Here is a 21,943-nt window from a genome sequence, read left to right on the forward strand (position 1 = left end):
GGACCCACCTTGGCCATGATGCCAGCGTACGCCATGTACAAATAATCCTTCTCCAACTTGCTGCGGGATTGGGGGGGGACACACACACACACACGGCTCAAAGGGGGGCACCGGGATGCCCCCCCCCAGCCATGGGGGGGACCCCAAGATGTCAAGGTGCACCCCCCCCAACCCTAAGAGCCCCCCCCGCCCCCTCCCACCTCCTCTCAGTCAGCGCCGTCCGGCTGAAGTGCAGGATGAGCTGGTGCAGGGGGTCCGGCTTCTTATCCCGCTCCTCTTCCTCCTCTTCCTCTTCGTCTCCCGACTTCTACCTCGGCCACCGCCACCAAGCTCAGCTTTGGGGGGGGGGCGCGGGGGGGGGGGTCCCCAAACCAACGACACCCCCCAATCTCCCCCCTCCCCACAGCCCCAATGGGGCCCCCCCCCCAAAACTCACCGAGAGGTCGTCGATCATCCGGTCCTCGAAGGGATGTTCCTCGGGCACCAGCCAGGAGAGCTTGTAGGCCTCCAGGAACATGTTACAGGCCCGGTGCCTGGGGCGGGGGGGGGCAGCCATTATTGGGGGGGGGGTCACACACAGCGCGGGGGGGCCCACACCCCAGGGGAGGGGGCGCTGGGTGGCAGGGGGATGCCCAGGAGGCACCCAGGGGCTCCCAGATGTTCCCAAGGGTGGTTTTAGTTGCTTTCAGAAGGGTTCTAGGTTGCTCTTGGGGGCTCCCAGTTACCCCCAGTTGGCCCCAGGGGCTCCCAGAGGTTCCTGAGGGGTTCCCAGTTGCCCTCAGAAGGGTTCTTGGTTGCCCTCAGGGGGTTCCAGTTACACCCAGGTGCCCCCAGGGGCTCCCGAAGGCTCTCAAGGGTGTTCCCGTTGCTTTCAGAAGGGTTCTAGGTTGCTCTTGGGGGCTCCCAGTTACCCCCAGTTGGCCCCAGGGGCTCCCAGAGGTTCCTGAGGGGTTCCCAGTTGCCCTCAGAAGGGTTCTTGGTTGCCCTCAGGGGGTTCCAGTTACACCCAGTTGCCCCCAGGGGCTCCCGAAGGCTCTCAAGGGTGTTCCCAGTTGCTCCCAGAAGGGTTCTAGGTTGCTCTTGGGGGCTCCCAGTTACCCCCAGTTGGCCCCAGGGGCTCCCAGAGGTTCCTGAGGGGTTCCCAGTTGCCCTCAGAAGGGTTCTTGGTTGCCCTCAGGGGGTTCCAGTTACACCCAGTTGCCCCCAGGGGCTCCCAGATGTTCCCAAGGGTGTTCCCGTTGCTTTCAGAAGGGTTCTAGGTTCCTCTTGGGGGCTCCCAGTTACCCCCAGTTGGCCCCAGGGGCTCCCAGAGGTTCCTGAGGGGTTCCCAGTTGCCCTCAGAAGGGTTCTTGGTTGCCCTCAGGGGGTTCCAGTTACACCCAGTTGCCCCCAGGGGCTCCCGAAGGCTCTCAAGGGTGTTCCCAGTTGCTCCCAGAAGGGTTCTAGGTTGCTCTTGGGGGTTCCCAGTTACCCCCAGTTGGCCCCAGGGGCTCCCAGAGGCTCCTGAGGGGTTCCCAGTTGCCCTCAGAAGGGTTCTTGGTTACCCTCAGGGGGTTCCAGTTGCACCCAGGTGCCCCCAGGGGCACCCAGAATCACTTGAGGGGCTCCCAGAGGCTCCCAGTTACTCCCACAAGGGTTCTGGGTTTCCCTCAGGGGTTCCCAGTTACACCCCACTCCCCCAGCACAGCTCTTGATCGCCCTTGGAGGTTCCCAGTTCCCCCCCATTGCCCCCATCAAGGTCCTTGGTTCCCCTCAACAGTTCCCAGTTGCTCTCAACAGTTCCCAGTTGCTCTCAGCAGTTCCCAGTTGCCCCCCAGCATCTCCCAGTTGCCCCCAGCATCTCCCAGTTGCCTCCACAAGGCTCTGGACCATTCCCAGTTGCCCTTAAGAGGTTCCTGGTTGTTCCCAGTCACGCCAGGAAGTTCCTCAGTGATCCCAGTCTCCCCCAGGGGGTCTCAGTGGGTTCAGATTCCTCCCCCCCAGCAGCTCCCAGTCCCTCCCAGTCCCCCCAGTGCCCACCTGGGCAGGTTGTAGAGGGGCGTCATGCGGAAGCAGGCGACCACGGCGCGGCGGCGCTGCTTGGACAGCAGCTTGTGCCACACGGCCTTCTTGGACTTGTAGGGGTGCTCCGTCTGGGGGGGCGCGGGGTGTCACCTGGGAACCCCGGGGACCCCCAGAGCACCCCAGAGCACCCCCACACACCCCCAGGGCACCCCAGGGACCCCCAGAGCACCCCGGAGACCCCCCCAGAGCACCCCAGGGAACCCCAGAGCACCCCAGAGAACCCCCCCACACCCCCAGAGCACCCCAGGGACCCCCCAGAGCACCCCGGAGACCCCCCCACACCCCCAGGGCACCCCGGGGACCCCCAGAGCACCCCAGAGAACCCCCCCACACCCCCAGAGCACCCCAGGGACCCCCAGAGCACCCCGGAGAACCGCCCCACACCCCCAGAGCACCCCGGGGACCCCCAGAGCACCCCAGAGAACCCCCCCACACCCCCAGAGCACCCCAGGGTCCCCCAGATCATCCCAGAGACCCCCCCGAGCACCCCAGGGCACCCCAGGGAGCCCCCACACTCCCAGAGCACCCCAAAGTCTTCAAAAGCACTTCGGGGACCCCCCATATCCCCAGGGACCCCCAGAGCACCCCAGAGACCCCCAGGGCACCCCAGGGAGCCCCCACACCCCCCTAGAGCACCCCAGAGAACCCCAGAGCACCCCAGAGAACCCCCCCACACCCCCAGGGCACCCCGGAGACCCCCCACACCCCCAGAGCACCCCAGGGAACCCCAGAGCACCCCAGAGACCCTCAGGGCACCCCAGGGCACCCCTAAAACACCCCGGCGACCTCCTGGAGCCCCTGAGGGACCCCCAGACCATGCCAGTGACCCCTTCAGGGCACCCCTAGAACACACCACTGCCCCCCCAAAACTCTTGTGAGCCCCCCCCCCCCCCCCCGCCCTGCCCCGAGGGATCCCTAAAATACCTCATCACCCCCAGAGCCCCCCCCCCCCGAGACCCCCAATGGGGCCCAGCCAGTAGCCCCTGCACCCCAGGGACCCTCCCCAGGCACCCCCTGGAGCACCCCAGGAGTATCAGGGGACCCCCCCCCCCCCCCCCCCGACCTGCTCGAGGTGGTAGAGCACAGCCGACACCTCCTGCACCCTCCGGACGATCTTCTCGGGGCTGTCGGAGTCCTCGGCCTTGCCGGCCATCTCGCGGTACAGGGCCATCTGCCACCGCATGGACGAGTTGTTCTCGCACTGGGGACACGGGGGACACGGTGACCACGGGGACGTGGTGGTGGTGGTGGTGGGGGGGGGGCCTGGGGACCGCGGGGGTACAGGCATCGCAGGGAGCAGGGGGACACCAGCACCGTCGGGACCACGAGGACCATGGGGACACGGGCACCACGTGGAACGGGGGGATGCGGTGGGGGACATGGGGACCATGGGGACACGGTGGGGACCGCAAGGACCACGGGGACACAGTGGGGACCACAAGGACCACGGGCACTGCAAGGACCATGGGGACATGGGGACCACAAGGACCACGGGGACACGGGCACCGCAAGGACCATGGGGACATGGGGACCACAAGGACCACGGGGACACGGGCACCGCAAGGACCATGGGGACCACAAGGACCATGGGGCACGGTGGGGACCACAAGGACCAGGGGGGTGTGGTGGGGGACATGGGGACCATGGGGACACGGTGGGGACCACAAGGACCACGGGGACATGGACACCGCAAGGACCATGGGGACATGGGGACCACAAGGACCATGGGGACACGGGCACCACGTGGAACAGGGGGATGTGGTGGGGGACATGGGGACCATGGGGACACGGTGGGGACCACAAGGACCATGGGGACACAGGCACCGCAAGGACCAGGGGGACATGGGGACCACAAGGACCATGGGGACACGGGCACCACAAGGACCATGAGGACATGGGGACCACAACGACCACGGGGACACAGTGGGGACCACAAGGACCATGGGGACATGGGGACCACAAGGACCACGGGGACACGGGCACCACGTGGAACAGGGGGATGTGGTGGGGGACATGGGGAACATGGGGACATGGTGGGGACCACAAGGACCACGGAGACACGGGCACCGCAAGGACCATGGGGACCACAAGGATCATGGGGCACGGTGGGGACCACAAGGACCACGGAGACACGGGCACCGCAAGGACCATGGGGGCATGGGGACCACAAGGACCATGGGGACGTGGTGGGGACCACAAGGGCCACGGGGACACAGGCACCATGAGGACCAGGGGAACATGGGGACCATGGTCTGGGGACATGGGGACCACGGAGCAGGACATGTGGGGACCACGAGGACCACAGGAATATGGGCACTGCGATGACCACGGGGACCACAGGCATCACAAGGACGTGGGGACCACGGGGATGCGGGGGGACACGGTGGGGACAGGGCGGGGGGACACGCGGTGGGGACGGGCCACCTCACCTTGTCCTGCAGGTGCAGGTTGTTGTTGAGGAACTCCCGCACCTCCTCGTCCGTGTCCTTCTGCAGGGGCAGGGGGGGACACACCCAGGACAGGGTGACGTCAGGAGCTGTCCCCAACCCCGGGGACTGTCCCCAACGCCGAGAACTGTCCCCAGCTGCCCACGCACCAGGGCGTAGCGGCTCTTGGCCAGGGCGATGAGCTCCTGGTCGGTGGGCGAGCACATGTTGAGGCCGATGGGCAGCATCTTCTTCAGCGTGGCCACGATGAGGGAGGTCTGGACCGAGTACCGGTCCCCACGGCGCTTCTTCTTGGTCCGCTCCTGCTCCGAGCCACCCCCCTGCGGGGACAGGGACGGGGGCGTCAGGGCCACCACCCGCCGGGCCAGGGGACGGCGGTCGGGGACAGGAGTCCCACGGCACGGGGACAATCGATGGTGGGACCCCCACGGCGTAAGGATGAGGGACATCAACACCGGGACCCCCTTGTCCCCGGGGACGTGTCCCCCAGTAAGGTTGGGGACATCGGCTCCCGGATCCCTGTGCCCATGGCACAGGGACTGGGGACATGAGGGCCAGGACCCAGGTGCCACACGGCTCCAGCGGCCCCAAGAGGTCCCAGATGTGACCCCGTGGGGCAGGAGACCAGGATGGCCTTGGGGGTCCCTGTCGTGGTGGCCCCATAGTGCAGGTCCCTGGAGGGTCCTGGGGGTCCCAACCGAGGTGGCCCCACAGAGCACAACCCCAGGATGACCTTGGGGGTCCCAGTTGTGGTGGACCCATAGAGCACGACCCCAGGATGACCTTGGGGGTCCCAGCTTGTGGTGGCCCCATAGAGCAAGATCCTGGGAGGGTCTTGGGGGTCCCAACCGAGGTGGCCCCATAGAGCATGACCCCAGGATGACCTTGGGGGTCCCAACCGAGGTGGCCCCATAGAGCACGACCCCAGGATGACCTTGGGGGTCCCAACCGAGGTGGCCCCATAGAGCATGACCCCAGGATGACCTTGGGGGTCCCAACCGAGGTGGCCCCATAGAGCACGACCCCAGGATGACCTTGGGGGTCCCAACCAAGGTGGCCCCATAGAGCACGACCCCAGGATGACCTTGGGGGTCCCAACCAAGGTGGCCCCATAGAGCAGGTCCCTGGGGGATCCTGGGGGTCCCATCAGCGGTGACCCCGAGGGGCAGGACCCCCGGGGGTCCCTGGGGCCCCCTCCCCACGCAGCGTGGCGCCGCTAACCTGGCCATCTCCGGACTAAGGTGCCAGCACCCGCAGCCAAGGGCAGGAGAGAAGAGACAGCGTTAGGTCCCCACGTCCCTGGGGGCGGAAGCGGGGGGCTCGGGGGGCAGCAGGAGGGGTTGGGGGGGCAGCAGGAGGGGTTGGGGGGCAGCGGTGGGTTTTGGGGTGTTTTAGGGGTCTCAGGGTGCTGGGAGGGGTGGAGGTGCCCGGGGTTGGGGGGCAGCGGGTGGGTTTTGGGGTGTTTTAGGGGTCCCGGGGTGCTGGGAGGGGTGGAGGTGCCCAGGGTTGGGGGGCAGCGGGTGGGTTTTGGGGTGTTTTAGGGGTCCCAGGGTGCTGGGAGGGGTGGAGGTGCCCGGGGTTGGGGGGCAGCGGGTGGGTTTTGGGGTGTTTTAGGGGTCTCAGGGTGCTGGGAGGGGTGGAGGTGCCTGGGGTTGGGGGGCAGCAGGTGGGTTTTGGGGTGGTTTAGGGGTCTCAGGGTGCTGGGAGGGGTGGAGGTGCCCGGGGTTGGGGGGCAGCGGGTGGGTTTTGGGGTGGTTTAGGGGTCTCAGGGTGCTGGGAGGGGTGGAGGTGCCCGGGGTTGGGGGGCAGCGGGTGGGTTTTGGGGTGTTTTAGTGGTCCCGGGGTGCTGGGAGGGATGGAGGTGCCCGGGGTTGGGGGGCAGCGGGTGGGTTTTGGGGTGTTTTAGGGGTCCTGGGGTGCTGGGAGGGGTGGAGGTGCCCGGGGTTGGGGGCAGCGGGTGGGTTTTGGGGTGTTTTAGGGGTGCCGGGGTGCTGGGAGGGGTGGAGGTGCCCGGGGTTGGGGGGCAGCGGGTGGGTTTTGGGGTGTTTTCGGGGTCCCAGGGTGCTGGGAGGGGTGGAGGTGCCCGGGGTTGGGGGGCAGCGGGTGGGTTTTGGGGTGTTTTAGGGGTCCCGGGGTGCTGGGAGGGGTGGAGGTGCCCGGGGTTGGGGGGCAGCGGGTGGGTTTTGGGGTGTTTTAGGGGTCCCGGGGTGCTGGGAGGGATGGAGGTGCCCGGGGTTGGGGGGCAGCGGGTGGGTTTTGGGGTGTTTTAGGGGTGCCGGGGTGCTGGGAGGGGTGGAGGTGCCCGGGATTGGGGGGCAGCGGTGGGTTTTGGGGTGTTTTAGGGGTGCCGGGGTGCTGGGAGGGGTGGAGGTGCCCGGGGTTGGGGGGCAGCGGGTGGGTTTTGGGGTGTTTTCGGGGTCCCGGGGCATACGAAGGATGCTGGGAGGGACGGAGCCCCCTGCACTGGGGAGGCGTTTGGGGGTGCCAGGCAAACTTAGGGTCAGGTGGACACCCCCCATGCACAGGATTGGGGTGCCGGGTGGGTGGGAGGTGCAGGACGAGGGGGGTCTGGGGGTGCCACGCCCCCCCCCTTGCCCCCCAACCTTGGCCATCTTGCTCTTGCTGTCGGCGGTGAGGAAGGACATGTTGTTGATCTCGTTCTGCACCACGAAGTTCTGCTCCTCACGCTTGAAATTCTGCCGGGGGGGGGACACACAAAGGGCTGAGTGACACCCCCCCCCACTGGGTCCCCTGAACCCCCAAACCGAGCCCCTCCAGGCAGCGCTGTCCCCGCCCCCCACCCCGTGTCCCCCTGCCCCCGATCTGTGTCCCCCACTCACGTGGGACTTGGACCAGTAGATGAAGACCTCCCCGACCATGCGGAACAGCTCCTCCGCGTCCTCGTTGGGCTCCGTCAACCACTTGGCCCTGCCGGACACGTGGCCACCATCAGTGGGTCCTCGTGGCCACCATCAGTGGATCCCCGTGGCCAACATCAGTGGGTCCCCGTGGCCAACATCAGTGGGTCCTCGTGGCCACCATTGGTGGATCCCCATGGCCAACATCAGTGGATCCCCATGGCAACCATTGGTGGATCCCCATGGCCACCATCAGTGGGTCCCTGTGGCCACCATCAGTGGCTCGCCATGGCCACCATCAGTGAATCCCTGTGGCCACCATCAGTGGATCCCCACAGCCAACACCAATGGGTCCTTGTGGCCACCATCAGTAAATCTCCATGGCCACCATCAGTGGGTCCTCATGGCCACCATCACTAAATCCCCATGGCCACCATCAGTGGGTCCCCATGGCCACCATCACTAAATCCCCATGGCCACCATCGGTGGGTCCCCATGGCCACCATCACTAAATCCCCATGGCCACCATCAGTGGGTCCCCGTGGCCACCATCACTAAATCCCCATGGCCACCATCAGTGGGTCCTCGTGGCCACCATCACTAAATCCCCATGGCCACCATCAGTGGATCCCCATGGCCACCATCAGTGGATCCCCATGGCCACCATCACTAAATCCCCATGGCCACCATCAGTGGGTCCCCGTGGCCACCATCACTAAATCCCCATGGCCACCATCAGTGAGTCCCCATGGCCACCATCAGTGAATCCCCATGGCCACCATCAGTGGGTGTCCGTGGCCACCATCACTAAATCCCCACGGCCACCATCAGTGGGTCCCCGTGGCCACCATCACTAAATCCCCATGGCCACCATCAGTGAATCCCCATGGCCACCATCAGTGGGTCCCCGTGGCCACCATCACTAAATCCCCATGGCCACCATCAGTGGGTCCCCATGGCCACCATCACTAAATCCCCACGGCCACCATCAGTGGGTCCCCGTGGCCACCATCACTAAATCCCCATGGCCACCATCACTAAATCCCCATGGCCACCATCAGTGGGTCCCCGTGGCCACCATCACTAAATCCCCACGGCCACCATCAGTGGGTCCCCATGGCCACCATCACTAAATCCCCATGGCCACCATCAGTGGGTCCCCGTGGCCACCATCACTAAATCCCCACGGCCACCATCAGTGGGTCCCCATGGCCACCATCACTAAATCTCCATGGCCACCATCAGTGGGTCCCCGTGGCCACCATCACTAAATCCCCATGGCCACCATCAGTGAATCCCCGTGGCCACCATCACAAAATCCACATGGCCACCATCAGTGGGTCCCCGTGGCCACCATCACTAAATCCCCATGGCCACCATCAGTGAATCCCCGTGGCCACCATCACTAAATCCCCATGGCCACCATCAGTGGGTCCCCGTGGCCACCATCACTAAATCCCCATGGCCACCATCAGTGGGTCCTCGTGGCCACCATCACTAAATCCCCATGGCCACCATCAGTGGATCCCCATGGCCACCATCACTAAATCCCCATGGCCACCATCAGTGGATCCCCATGGCCACCATCACTAAATCCCCATGGCCACCATCAGTGGGTCCTCGTGGCCACCATCACTAAATCCCCATGGCCACCATCAGTGGGTCCCCATGGCCACCATCACTAAATCCCCATGGCCACCATCAGTGGGTCCCCGTGGCCACCATCACTAAATCCCCATGGCCACCATCACTAAATCCCCACGGCCACCATCAGTGAATCCCCGTGGCCACCATCACTAAATCCCCATGGCCACCATCAGTGGGTCCCCGTGGCCACCATCACTAAATCCCCATGGCCACCATCACTAAATCCCCATGGCCACCATCAGTGGGTCCCCGTGGCCACCATCACTAAATCCCCATGGCCACCATCACTAAATCCCCATGGCCACCATCAGTGGGTCCCCGTGGCCACCATCACTAAATCCCCATGGCCACCATCACTAAATCCCCACGGCCACCATCAGTGAATCCCCGTGGCCACCATCACTAAATCCCCATGGCCACCATCAGTGGGTCCCCATGGCCACCATCACTAAATCCCCATGGCCACCATCAGTGGATCCCCATGGCCACCATCACTAAATCCCCACGGCCACCATCAGTGAATCCCCGTGGCCACCACCACCTCCCCACAGCCACCACCCCCGATTCCCCATAACCACCACCAGCAGGTCCCTTCGTCCTCCACCGCCACCGTACCCCCACGGCCACCACCACGATGTCCCCGTCCTCCCCCTCACCCCACCCCGCGTCCCCCTCCCTCCCCGCCCTCACCGGCTGTTGTCCACGTAGCGGATGAGGAGGGGGTAGAGCGCGTAGAGGTCGCGGCAGAGGACGGCGAACTCGTCGCGGATCAGCAGCTCGGCGTCCTCGCCCTCGGCCTTGGCCTCCATGCGCAGCTGCTCCTCCTCGGCCACCACCTTCCCCGCCCGCTTCTTCAGCTTCTCCATGGTGGGGATGAAGTGGGAGCGCAGCAGCTCCGGCTTCGCTTTGCTGACGATGGGCTGGGCGAACACTGCCGGGGGGGCGTGGCTGTAGCCAAGGGACGCGCCCGGGGGATGGCCCCACACCCCTTAAAACCACCCGGGGCCACCAGAACCCTCCTGGGACCACTTAGAGCCACCGGCGTCATCTGAAGGACCACCCGGGGCCACCAGAACCTTTCTGGGACCGCTTAGGGCCACCAGCACCGCCCTGGGACCACTTAGAGCCACCGGCGTCATCTGAGGGACCACCCAGGGCCACCAAAACCCTCCTGGGACCGCTCAGGGCCACCAGCGTCATCTGAGGGACCACCTAGGGCCACCAGAACCCTCCTGGGACCACTTAGAGCCACCAGCATCATCTGAGGGACCACCTAGGGCCACCAGAACCCTCCTGGGACCACTTAGAGCCACCGGCGTCATCTGAGGGACAACCCAGGGCCACCAGAACCTTCCTGGGACCGCTCAGGGCCACCAAAACCTCCCTGGGACCACCCAGGGCCACCAGAACCTTCCTGGGACCACTTAGAGCCACCAGCGTCATCTGAGGGACCACCCAGGGCCACCAAAACCTCCCTGGGACCACCCAGGGCCACCAGAACCTTCCTGGGACCACTTAGAGCCACCAGCGTCATCTGAGGGACCACCCGGGGCCACCAGAACCCTCCTGGGACCACTTAGAGCCACCGGCGTCATCTGAAGGACCACCCGGGGCCACCAGAACCTTCCTGGGACCGCTTAGGGCCACCAGCACCGCCCTGGGACCACTTAGAGCCACCGGCGTCATCTGAGGGACCACCCAGGGCCACCAAAACCCTCCTGGGACCGCTCAGGGCCACCAGCGTCATCTGAGGGACCACCTAGGGCCACCAGAACCCTCCTGGGACCACTTAGAGCCACCAGCATCATCTGAGGGACCACCCAGGGCCACCAGAACCCTCCTGGGACCACTTAGAGCCACCGGCGTCATCTGAGGGACAACCCAGGGCCACCAGAACCTTCCTGGGACCGCTCAGGGCCACCAAAACCTCCCTGGGACCACCCAGGGCCACCAGAACCTTCCTGGGACCACTTAGAGCCACCAGCATCATCTGAGGGACCACCCAGGGCCACCAAAACCTCCCTGGGACCACCCAGGGCCACCAGAACCTTCCTGGGACCACTTAGAGCCACCAGCGTCATCTGAGGGACCACCCGGGGCCACCAGAACCCTCCTGGGACCACTTAGAGCCACCGGCGTCATCTGAAGGACCACCCGGGGCCACCAGAACCTTCCTGGGACCGCTTAGGGCCACCAGCACTGCCCTGGGACCACTTAGAGCCACCGGCGTCATCTGAGGGACCACCCAGGGCCACCAAAACCCTCCTGGGACCGCTCAGGGCCACCAGCGTCATCTGAGGGACCACCTAGGGCCACCAGAACCCTCCTGGGACCACTTAGAGCCACCAGCATCATCTGAGGGACCACCCAGGGCCACCAGAACCCTCCTGGGACCACTTAGAGCCACCGGCATCATCTGAGGGACAACCCAGGGCCACCAGAACCTTCCTGGGACCACTCAGGGCCACCAGCACCGCCCTGGGACCACTTAGAGCCACCGGCGTCATCTGAAGGACCACCCAGGGCCACCAAAACCCTCCTGGGACCGCTCAGGGCCACCAGCGTCATCTGAGGGACCACCTAGGGCCACCAGAACCCTCCTGGGACCACTTAGAGCCACCGGCGTCATCTGAGGGACAACCCAGGGCCACCAGAACCTTCCTGGGACCACTCAGGGCCACCAAAACCTCCCTGGGACCACCCAGGGCCACCAGAACCTTCCTGGGACCACTTAGAGCCACCAGCGTCATCTGAGGGACCACCCAGGGCCACCAGAACCCTCCTGGGACCACTTAGAGCCACCGGCGTCATCTGAGGGACAACCCAGGGCCACCAGAACCTTCCTGGGACCACTCAGGGCCACCAGCACCGCCCTGGGACCACTTAGAGCCACCGGCGTCATCTGAAGGACCACCCAGGGCCACCAAAACCCTCCTGGGACCGCTCAGGGCCACCAGCGTCATCTGAGGGACCACCTAGGGCCACCAGAACCCTCCTGGGACCACTTAGAGCCACCGGCGTCATCTGAGGGACAACCCAGGGCCACCAGAACCTTCCTGGGACCACTCAGGGCCACCAAAACCTCCCTGGGACCACCCAGGGCCACCAGAACCTTCCTGGGACCACTTAGAGCCACCAGCGTCATCTGAGGGACCACCCAGGGCCACCAAAACCTCCCTGGGACCACCCAGGGCCACCAGAACCTTCCTGGGACCACTTAGAGCCACCAGCATCATCTGAGGGACCACCCAGGGCCACCAAAACCTCCCTGGGACCACCCATGTCCACCAGCACCATCCCAAGAGCCACCGAGGGCCACCAGCGCCATCTTGGGGCCACCCAGGACCACCAGCGCCATCCCAAGAGCCACCCAGGGCCAGCAGCCCCATATTGTGACCACCCAGGACCACCAGCACCATCCCAAGAGCCACCGAGGGCCACCAGCACCATCCTGTGACCACCCAGGGCCTCCAGCACCATCCCAAGAACCACCCAGGGCCACCAGCACCAACCTAAGAGCCACTCAGGGCCACCAGCACCATCTTGGGGCCACCAGCACCATCCCAAGAGCCACCCAGGGCCACCAGCCCCATATTGGGACCACCCAGGGCCACCAGCGCCATCTTGGGGCCACCAGCACCATTCCAAGAGCCACTCAGGGCCACCAGCGCCATCCTGGGACCACCCAGGGCCACCAGCACCATCCCAAGAGCCACCCAGGGCACCAGCACCATCCTGTGACCACCCAGGGCCACCAGCACCAACCCAAGAGCCACCCAGGGCCACCAGCGCCATCTTGGGGCCACCAGCACCATCCCAAGAGCCACCCAGGGCCACCAGCGCCATCTTGGGGCCACCAGCACCATCCCAAGAGCCACCCAGGGCCACCAGCCCCATATTGTGACCACCCAGGGCCACCAGCGCCATCTTGGGGCCACCAGCACCATCCCAAGAGCCACCCAGGACCACCAGCCCCATATTGGGACCACCCAGGGCCTCCAGCACCATCCCAAGAGCCACCGAGGGCCACCAGCGCCATCTTGGGGCCACCAGCACCATCCCAAGAGCCACCCAGGGCCACCAGCCCCATATTGGGACCACCCAGGGCCACCAGCGCCATCTTGGGGCCACCAGCACCATCCCAAGAGCCACCCAGGGCCACCAGCCCCATATTGTGACCACCCAGGGCCACCAGCGCCATCTTGGGGCCACCAGCACCATCCCAAGAGCCACCCAGGACCACCAGCCCCATATTGGGACCACCCAGGGCCACCAGCGCCATCTTGGGGCCACCAGCACCATCCCAAGAGCCACCCAGGACCACCAGCCCCATATTGTGACCACCCAGGGCCACCAGTGCCATCTTGGGGCCACCAGCACCATCCCAAGAGCCACCCAGGACCACCAGCCCCATATTGGGACCACCCAGGGCCTCCAGCACCATCCCAAGAGCCACCCAGGGCCACCAGCGCCATCTTGGGGCCACCAGCACCATCCCAAGACCCACCCAGGGCCACCAGCGCCATCTTGGGGCCACCAGCGCCATCCCAAGAGCCACCCAGGGCCACCAGCCCCATATTGTGACCACCCAGGGCCACCAGCGCCATCTTGGGGCCACCAGCGCCATCTTGGGGCCACCAGCACCATCCCAAGAGCCACCCAGGGCCACCAGCGCCCACCTGCCAGGCGTTTCATCCAGGAGGCCTCGTCGATGCCCAGGTTGTTGACCACGATGCGCAGGATGTTGCCCAGGAGGGCGTTGAGGTGTTGGCCGGTGACGGCGGTGGCCCACGGGCCCTGGGCTACGGTATCGGGGCCACGTTCCCACCAGCGTGGCAAGTAGTTGCAGAGCATGGGGAGGGTCACCTCGATGACGTGGGGCATCTCGGTGTAACGGGCCCCCGATTCCGCCAGCCCCCCAATGTCTCGCATCAGCCGCTCCAGGTCGGGGATGTCGGGGCACATCTCCTCCACCCGGCTGGGGAGCCCCAAAACTGCGGCGGGGACACGGCGGGGGGGGGGGGGGGGGGTGATGCTGAGGTTGGGGGGCGGCGGGTACTGCGTGGGGAGGGGCTGGGGGGACCCCAATGTATGGGGGGGTGGGGTGGGGATGTGGGGCTGGGAGAGGGGGTTGGGGGCAAGGGGGTGTTGGGGGGCATTGGGGTAGCCTGGAGTGGGGGAGATTTAGGGGTGTCTGGGCAGTGGAGATGGGGGGGACCCCGAAACGGGGACAAACGAGGGGGACAGTGGAGATGGGGGGGGACACCGAAGTGGGGACAAATGAGGGGGACAGTGGAGATGGGGGGGGACCCCGAAGTGGGGACAAACGAGGGGGACAACGGAGATGGGGGGGGACCCTGAAACGGGGACAAACGAGGGGGACAACGGAGATGGGGGGGGGGACCCCGAAACGGGGACAAACGAGGGGGACAACGGAGATGGGGGGGGGGACCCCGAAACGGGGACAAATGAGGGGGACAGTGGAGATGGGGGGGGACCCCGAAACGGGGACAAACGAGGGGGACAACGGAGATGGGGGGGGACCCCGAAACGGGGACAAATGAGGGGGACAGTGGAGATGGGGGGGGACCCCGAAGTGGGGACAAACGAGGGGGACAACGGAGATGGGGGGGGACCCCAAAATGGGGACAAATGAGGGGGACAGTGGAGATGGGGGGGACCCCAAAATGGGGACAAACGAGGGGGACAACGGAGATGGGGGGGACACCCCAACCCCAGGGCCATTGGGGGGCATCATCAGGGCACCCCGACTCTGGAGCTGTCATGGGGGGCACTGGGGGTGTCCCAAAGCTGGGGACACGTTGGGGGCATCGGGGCCGGGGGGGGGAGCACCCCGAAGCGGGGGGCGAACAGGGTTTATCCTGGAGGGGTGTGTGACGGGGCAGCCCCCCTGGGGACCCGGGGGGTGGGGGGGGGGGGACACACACACACATGGGGGGACTTGGGGGTCCGGGGGCCCCCCCCGCACTCACTGGCCCGCTCGCGGTGGGACTTGGTGCTGTACACGGAGCAGGGGTTGAACTCGTTGAGCCGCGGCTCCAGGAAGGCCACGGGCATGGCGGCGGCCAGGCGGGCCAGGCACTCCCCCAGCGCCGGGCGCTGCCTGCGGGCACGGCCGGCGTCACCCCACGGCGCCCCACGGCTCACCCCATGGCACCCCACTGCACCCCACGGGTCACCCCATGGCACCCCACTGCACCTCACAGGCCACACCATGGCACCCCACAGCATCCCATGGCACTCCATGGCACCCCACAGCACCCCATAGCCCCCCATGTCACCCCACAGCACCCCACGGGTCACCCCACGACACCTCACAGCCCCCCATAGCACCCCACAGGCCACCCCATGGCACCCCACAGCCCCCCATGTCACCCCACAGCCCCCCACAGATCACCCCATGGCACCCCACTGCACCTCACAGCACCCCATAGCACCCCACAGCCCCCCATGTCACCCCACAGCACCCCACAGATCACCCCATGGCACCCCACTGCACCTCACAGCAACCCACAGCACCCCACAGGCCACCCCATGGCACCCCACAGCCCCCCATGTCACCCCACAGCACCCCACGACACCTCACAGCACCCCATAGCACCCCACAGGCCACCCCATAGCACCCCACAGCACCCCACGACACCTCACAGCCCCCCATAGCACACCACAGGCCACCCCATGGCACCCCACAGCCCCCCATGTCACCCCACAGCACCCCACGACACCTCACAGCACCCCATAGCACCCCACCAGCCACCCCATGTCACCCCACAGCACCCCACGACACCTCACAGCAACCCATAGCACCCCACAGGCCACCCCATAGCACCCCACAGCACCCCACGACACCACACAGCACCCCATAGCACCCCACCGGCCACCCCATGGCACCCCACAGCACCCCACGACACCTCACAGCCCCCCATAGCACCCCACAGGCCACCCCATGGCACCCCACAGCCCCCCATGTCACCCCACAGCACCCCACGACACCCCACAGCACCCCATAGCACCCCACCAGCCACCCCATGGCACCCCACGACACCTCACAGCACCCCATAGCACCCCACAGGCCACCCCATGGCACCCCACAGCCCCCCATGTCACCCCACAGCACCCCACGACACCTCACAGCCCCCCATAGCACCCCACAGGCCACCCCATAGCACCCCACAGCACCCCACGACACCCCACAGCACCCCAAATCCATGGGGCCTCCCCAGATCCACGGGCCCCCCCAGATCCAGAGACACCCCCCCAGGAATCGGTACCCCAGGGCCACCCCACGGCCACCGGCCCCCCACGGCCACGGGCCCCCCATAGGCACCCCCAGCTCTGCGGGCAGAGGGTTTTTGGGGGGCTGCACCCCCCGGCCCCCCACCTCTCCACGTAGGGGTTCCGGGTGGTGCCCAGCGAGTAGATGCTGCACAGGATGCGGTAACAGGACACCTGGACGTCATCGACTGCGGGGACAAGGGGACAAGGGACAGTCAGGGCTGCGGTGGCCCTGTCACCCTGGGGGGGGGGGCGGACCTGCCCCCCTAAACTGCCCCCAGCACCCCCCTTGTCCCCAGAGTGTCCCTCAGTTCCCAGGCACCCCCCATGCTGTCACCTTCCCGTCGCCAACGCGCTGTCCTGTCCCCAACGTGTCCCCTTGTCCCCAAAGGTCCCTGCTGACCCCCCCTGTTCCTAAATGTCCCCAGCGTGTCCCCGTGTCCCTGCTGACACCCCCGTCCCCAAATGTCCCCAGCGTGTCCCCGTGTCCCTGCTGACCCCCCGTCCCCAAATGTCCCCAGCGTATCCCCGTGTCCCTGCTGACACCCCCCGTCCCCAAATGTCCCCAGCGTGTCCCCGTGTCCCTGCTGACCGCCCCGTCCCCAAATGTCCCCAGCGTGTCCCCGTGTCCCTGCTGACACCCCCGTCCCCAAATGTCCCCAATGTGTCCCCATGTCCCTGCTGAGCCCCTGTCCCCAAGCTGTCCTGTCCCCACCGTGTCCCCACCCCATCCCCACGGTGTCCCCCCATCCTTACGGTGTCCCCCCGTCCCCACCGTGTCCCCCTGTCCCCACAATGTCCCCCTGTCCCCACCGTGTCCCCCCGTCCCCGTGGCATCCCCCTCATCCCCACCATGTCCCCCCGTCCCCACCATGTCCCCCCATCCCCACCGTGTCCCCCCGTCCCCACAGTGTCCCCGTCATCCCCACAGTGTCCCCCCATCCCCACCATGTCCCCCTGTCCCCTTGGTGTCCCCACCGTGTCCCCCCGTCCCCACCATGTCCCCCCATCCCCACCGTGTCCCCCCATCCCCTTGCTGTCCCCCTGTCCCCACCGTGTCCCCCCCTCCCCAGTCCCCGTGGCGTCCCCCTCATCCCCACGGTGTCCCCCGGCTGTCCCCAAGGGGCTCACGGATGACGTCGTCCCCGAAGTGGTGCTGCGCCACGTGCTCGAAGAGGGAGGTGAGGACGGGCAGAAGCGCCACCGTGGTGTAGTTGATGTTCTGGGCCACGCCCTTCACCTGGGTGCGGCTCTGCGTCACCTTCCCCAGCTTCAGGTTCTCCACCATCTTCTCGATGTCCTCGGCCGCGCTCTCGAAGAAGGAGCGCAGCCCCGCCTTGACGATCTCGGGGCCCGACTTCATCACCGTCCTGGGGACACACGGGTGGCCTTGGGGACGTGGGGCGTGGCCACGGCCCCCGGGGACACGTGGGTGGCACTGGGGACGCGGGGCATGGCCACGGCCCTGAGGACATGTGGGTGGCACTGGGGATGCGGGGCATGGCCACGGCCCTGAGGACATGTGGGTGGCACTGGGGATATGGGGCGTGGCCACGGCCCCGGGGACATGTGGGTGGCACTGGGGACATGGGGCGTGGCCACGGCCCCGGGGACACGTGGGTGGCACTGGGGATATGGGGCGTGGCCACGGCCCAGGGGACACGTGGGTGGCACTGGGGATATGGGGCGTGGCCACGGCCCCGGGGACACGTGGGTGGCACTGGGGATATGGGGCATGGCCACGGCCCCGGGGACACGTGGGTGGCACTGGGGATATGGGGCATGGCCACGGCCCTGAGGACATGTGGGTGGCACTGGGGATATGGGGCGTGGCCACGGCCCTGGGGACATGTGGGTGGCACTGGGGACATGGGGCGTGGCCACGGCCCAGGGGACACGTGGGTGGCACTGGGGATATGGGGCGTGGCCACGGCCCCCGGGGACATGTGGGTGGCACTGGGGATATGGGGCGTGGCCACGGCCCCCGGGGACATGTGGGTGGCACTGGGGACATGGGGCGTGGCCACGGCCCCAAGGGACATGTGGGTGGCACTGGGGATATGGGGCGTGGCCACGGCCCTGAGGACATGTGGGTGGCACTGGGGATATGGGGCGTGGCCACGGCCCCGGGGACACGTGGGTGGCACTGGGGATATGGGGCGTGGCCACGGCCCCGGGGACACGTGGGTGGCACTGGGGACATGGGGCGTGGCCACGGCCCCGGGGACATGTGGGTGGCACTGGGGATATGGGGCGTGGCCACGGCCCCGGGGACATGTGGGTGGCACTGGGGACGCGGGGCATGGCCACGGCCCTGAGGACATGTGGGTGGCACTGGGGATATGGGGCATGGCCACGGCCCCGGGGACACGTGGGTGGCACTGGGGATATGGGGCGTGGCCACGGCCCTGAGGACATGTGGGTGGCACTGGGGATATGGGGCGTGGCCACGGCCCTGAGGACATGTGGGTGGCACTGGGGATATGGGGCGTGGCCACGGCCCCGGGGACACGGTGAGGATGGGGGGACATGGGGCGTGGCCACCACCTTGGGGACATGTGGGAAGAATTGGGGACACGGGGCATGGTCAGAGCCCTGGGGACACGTGGGTGGCCTTGGGGACATGGGGCACGAGGACACGTGGGCAGCATTGGGGACACGGGGCATTGCCACCACCCTGGGGACATGTGAGCAGCCTTGGGGACACGGGGCACGGGGACACATGGGCAGTGTTGGGGACACGGGGCATGGACACCACCCTGGGGACACTGTGGGGACGGGGGGACACGGGGCATGGCCACTGCCCCGGGGACATGTGGGCAGTGTTGGGGACATGGGGAATGGCCACTGTCCTGGAGACACGCAGATGGCCTTGGGGACATGGGGCATGGCCCCACCCCGGGGACATGTCTGCAGCTTTGGGGACATGGGGCACAGGGACACGTTGCCAGCGTTGGGGACACGGGCCATGGTCACAGCCCTGGGGACACGTGGGCAATGTTGGGGACACGGGGAATGGCCACTGTCCTGGGGACATGGGGCATGGCCACCGCCCCAGGGACATGTGGGTGGCCTTGGGGACACAGGGCATGGCCACTGTCCTGGAGACACTCAGGTGGCCTTGGGGACATGGGGCACGGCCACCACCCTGGGGACATGGAGCCAGCGTTGGGGACAGGGGGCACGGCCGCTGCCTCATTAGCGTTGGGATGAGGGTGGCACTGGGGTGGCATCAGGTACTGGGGGACAAGGATGGTGTCATGGTGGCACCAGGACACTATGGGGACACGGGGGACCGCAGAGACAAAGATGCCATCATGGTGGCACCGGGACACAGTGGGGACAGGGATGGTGACACCAGGACGCTGTGGGGACTGTGGGGATGGTGGGGACGAGGACAAGACCACGGTGACACCGGGGGTCCCGTGGGGATGACGGGGAAGGGGACAAGACCGTGGTGACACCGGGGGCCCTGTGGGGACAAGGACAGGACTGCGGTGACACTGGGGTCCCCGCAGGGATGATGGGGACAGGGACAGGACGGCGGTGACATCGGGGTCCCCGTGGGGATGACGGGGACGGGGACAGGATGGCGGTGACACCGGGGTCCCCGAGGGGACTACGGGGACAGGATCGCGGTGACACCGGGGTCCCCGAGGGGACGACGGGGACGGGGACAGGACCGGGGCGACACCGGGGTCCCCGAGCGGACGACGGGTACGGGGACAGCACCAGGGTGACACCGGGGTCCCCGAGTGGACGACGGGGACAGGGACAGGACCGTGGTGACACCGGGGTCCCCGAGCGGACGATGGGGATGGTGACAGGATGGCGGTGACACCGGGGTCCCCGAGGGGACTACGGGGACAGGATCGCGGTGACACCGGGGTCCCCGAGCGGACGACGGGTACGGGGACAGCACCAGGGTGACACCGGGGTCCCCGAGTGGACGACGGGGACAGGGACAGGACCGTGGTGACACTGGGGTCCCCGAGGGGACTACGGGGACAGGACCGTGGTGACACCGGGGTCCCCGAGCGGACGACGGGGACGGGGACAGCACCGGGGTGACACCGGGGTCCCCGAGGGAATGACGGGGACAGGACCGGGGTGACACTGGGGTCCCCGAGGGGACGACGGGGACGGGGACAGGACCGGGGTGACACCGGGGTCCCCCCCCACCTGGCGTCCAGGGAGCGGGCGAGGATGTGCAGGCAGTTCACCACGGCCGGCGCGTCCGTCCCTGGGGAGGGACACAAGGACGGGGACAGAGTTGGGGGGGGGGGGGGTGTCAGTCAGGTGCCACCACGTCACCCCCCAACCCTGCGTGTGTCCCCACGGCGCGGGGGGGGGGGGGGGTTTGTCCCCGTCCGTGTCCCCTTACCGAAGAGCGAGACGCGGTGGCGCACGAGCGCGGCCAACTTGCAGAAAAGGCTGACGTGGGGACAGGTTGTGTGTCAGTGGGGGGGTCCCCATGACCCCCAGCCAGGGGACAGGGTGGACCCCAAGTCCCCTTGACCAGCGTGGCCCCCCCCAAACCCAAGAAAACGTCAGGGGGGGGGCGCGATGAACCACCCCCCCATCACCCAAAGAGCCGCGAGGTCCGGGCTCCCCACGGGTGGGTCTTGGGGCGTGAAGGGACATCCGGGTACCCCCTCAAATGGAGGTTTGGGGTTTCTGGGGGGGGGGGGGGGGGGCGTTTTGGGGTGTCGTGGGGGGGTGGGTGTGTCCCCCCCCCCCCCGCCGACCTGGTGATCATCTCCTTCTCCTTGTTGGAGGCGTGCCCGCCGCTGCCCAGCACCTTGGCCGGGGTGGAGAGGAAGTAGAGGCAGTGGTTGTGGAAGTACTGGTTGATGAGGGGCAGCAGGATCTGGGGGGGACACAAACACACTGATTTGGGGGTGTCCCCCCCCCCCCCAAAACCCCTTAAGTGACCCCAAATCCCTTCGTATCCCCAAGGGCTCTCCAAGGAACAAGCTCGACACCCCGTGGGGACCTCAAGGCCCTTTGAAAAGGGAGGGGGGGGGACACACACACACGCGACACGCCTTGACCCCTCCGGGGGACCCCGAGGATGGTTTAAGGGGGGTTCCAAGGACTCACGGGTCACGTGGAGACCAGAGGGACACCCCAGAACGCCAAAGGGGACCCCAAAATGCCCACGGGGACCCCAAACACCCCATAGGAACCCCAAACAGTGCATTGGGATCCCAAACACGCCATAGAGACCCCGGACAGCCCATAGAGACCCCCAAAACCCCACAGAGACCCCAAACAGCTCATGGGGACCCCAAAAACCCGATAGGGACCCCAAACATCCCATGGGGACCCCCAAACAGCCCATGGGGACCCCCAACAGCCCATGAGGACCCCGAAAACTCCATAGGGGAGCCCAGACACTCCATAGGGACCCCAAAACCCCACAGAGACCCCAAACAGCTCCTGGGGACCCCAAAAACCCCACAGGGGAGCTCAGACACTCCATAGGGACCCCAAAACCCCACAGAGACCCCAAACAGCTCATGGGGACCCCAAAAACCCCATAGGGACCCCAAACATCCCATGGGGACCCCCAAACAGCTCATGGGGACCCCAAACAGCCCATGGGGACCCCCAACAGCCCATGAGGAC

At 66.8% G+C, this 21,943-nt stretch overlaps 1 protein-coding gene across 1 annotated transcript in view; it reads right to left on the minus strand.

Annotated features, from left to right (window-relative positions):
* Positions 1–21,943, minus strand: part of LOC141955663 (ryanodine receptor 1-like) — a gene marked incomplete at its 5' end in the record, with an annotated part of 92,901 nt that overhangs the window by 30,330 nt on the left and 40,628 nt on the right. The window contains 18 exon segments of the mRNA XM_074895308.1: positions 9–60; positions 201–307; positions 437–533; positions 2,020–2,132; positions 3,128–3,265; positions 4,494–4,553; positions 4,661–4,831; positions 5,733–5,747; positions 7,115–7,207; positions 7,352–7,439; positions 9,707–9,947; positions 13,696–14,010; positions 15,010–15,140; positions 16,419–16,500; positions 17,444–17,682; positions 20,495–20,555; positions 20,697–20,746; positions 21,061–21,182. Of these exon segments, the coding sequence (XP_074751409.1) occupies positions 9–60; positions 201–307; positions 437–533; positions 2,020–2,132; positions 3,128–3,265; positions 4,494–4,553; positions 4,661–4,831; positions 5,733–5,747; positions 7,115–7,207; positions 7,352–7,439; positions 9,707–9,947; positions 13,696–14,010; positions 15,010–15,140; positions 16,419–16,500; positions 17,444–17,682; positions 20,495–20,555; positions 20,697–20,746; positions 21,061–21,182 (2,175 nt within the window).

Source organism: Athene noctua, unplaced genomic scaffold (assembly GCF_965140245.1).
Source record: "Athene noctua unplaced genomic scaffold, bAthNoc1.hap1.1 HAP1_HAP1_scaffold_383, whole genome shotgun sequence".
Taxonomy (NCBI): Eukaryota; Metazoa; Chordata; class Aves; order Strigiformes; family Strigidae; genus Athene; species Athene noctua.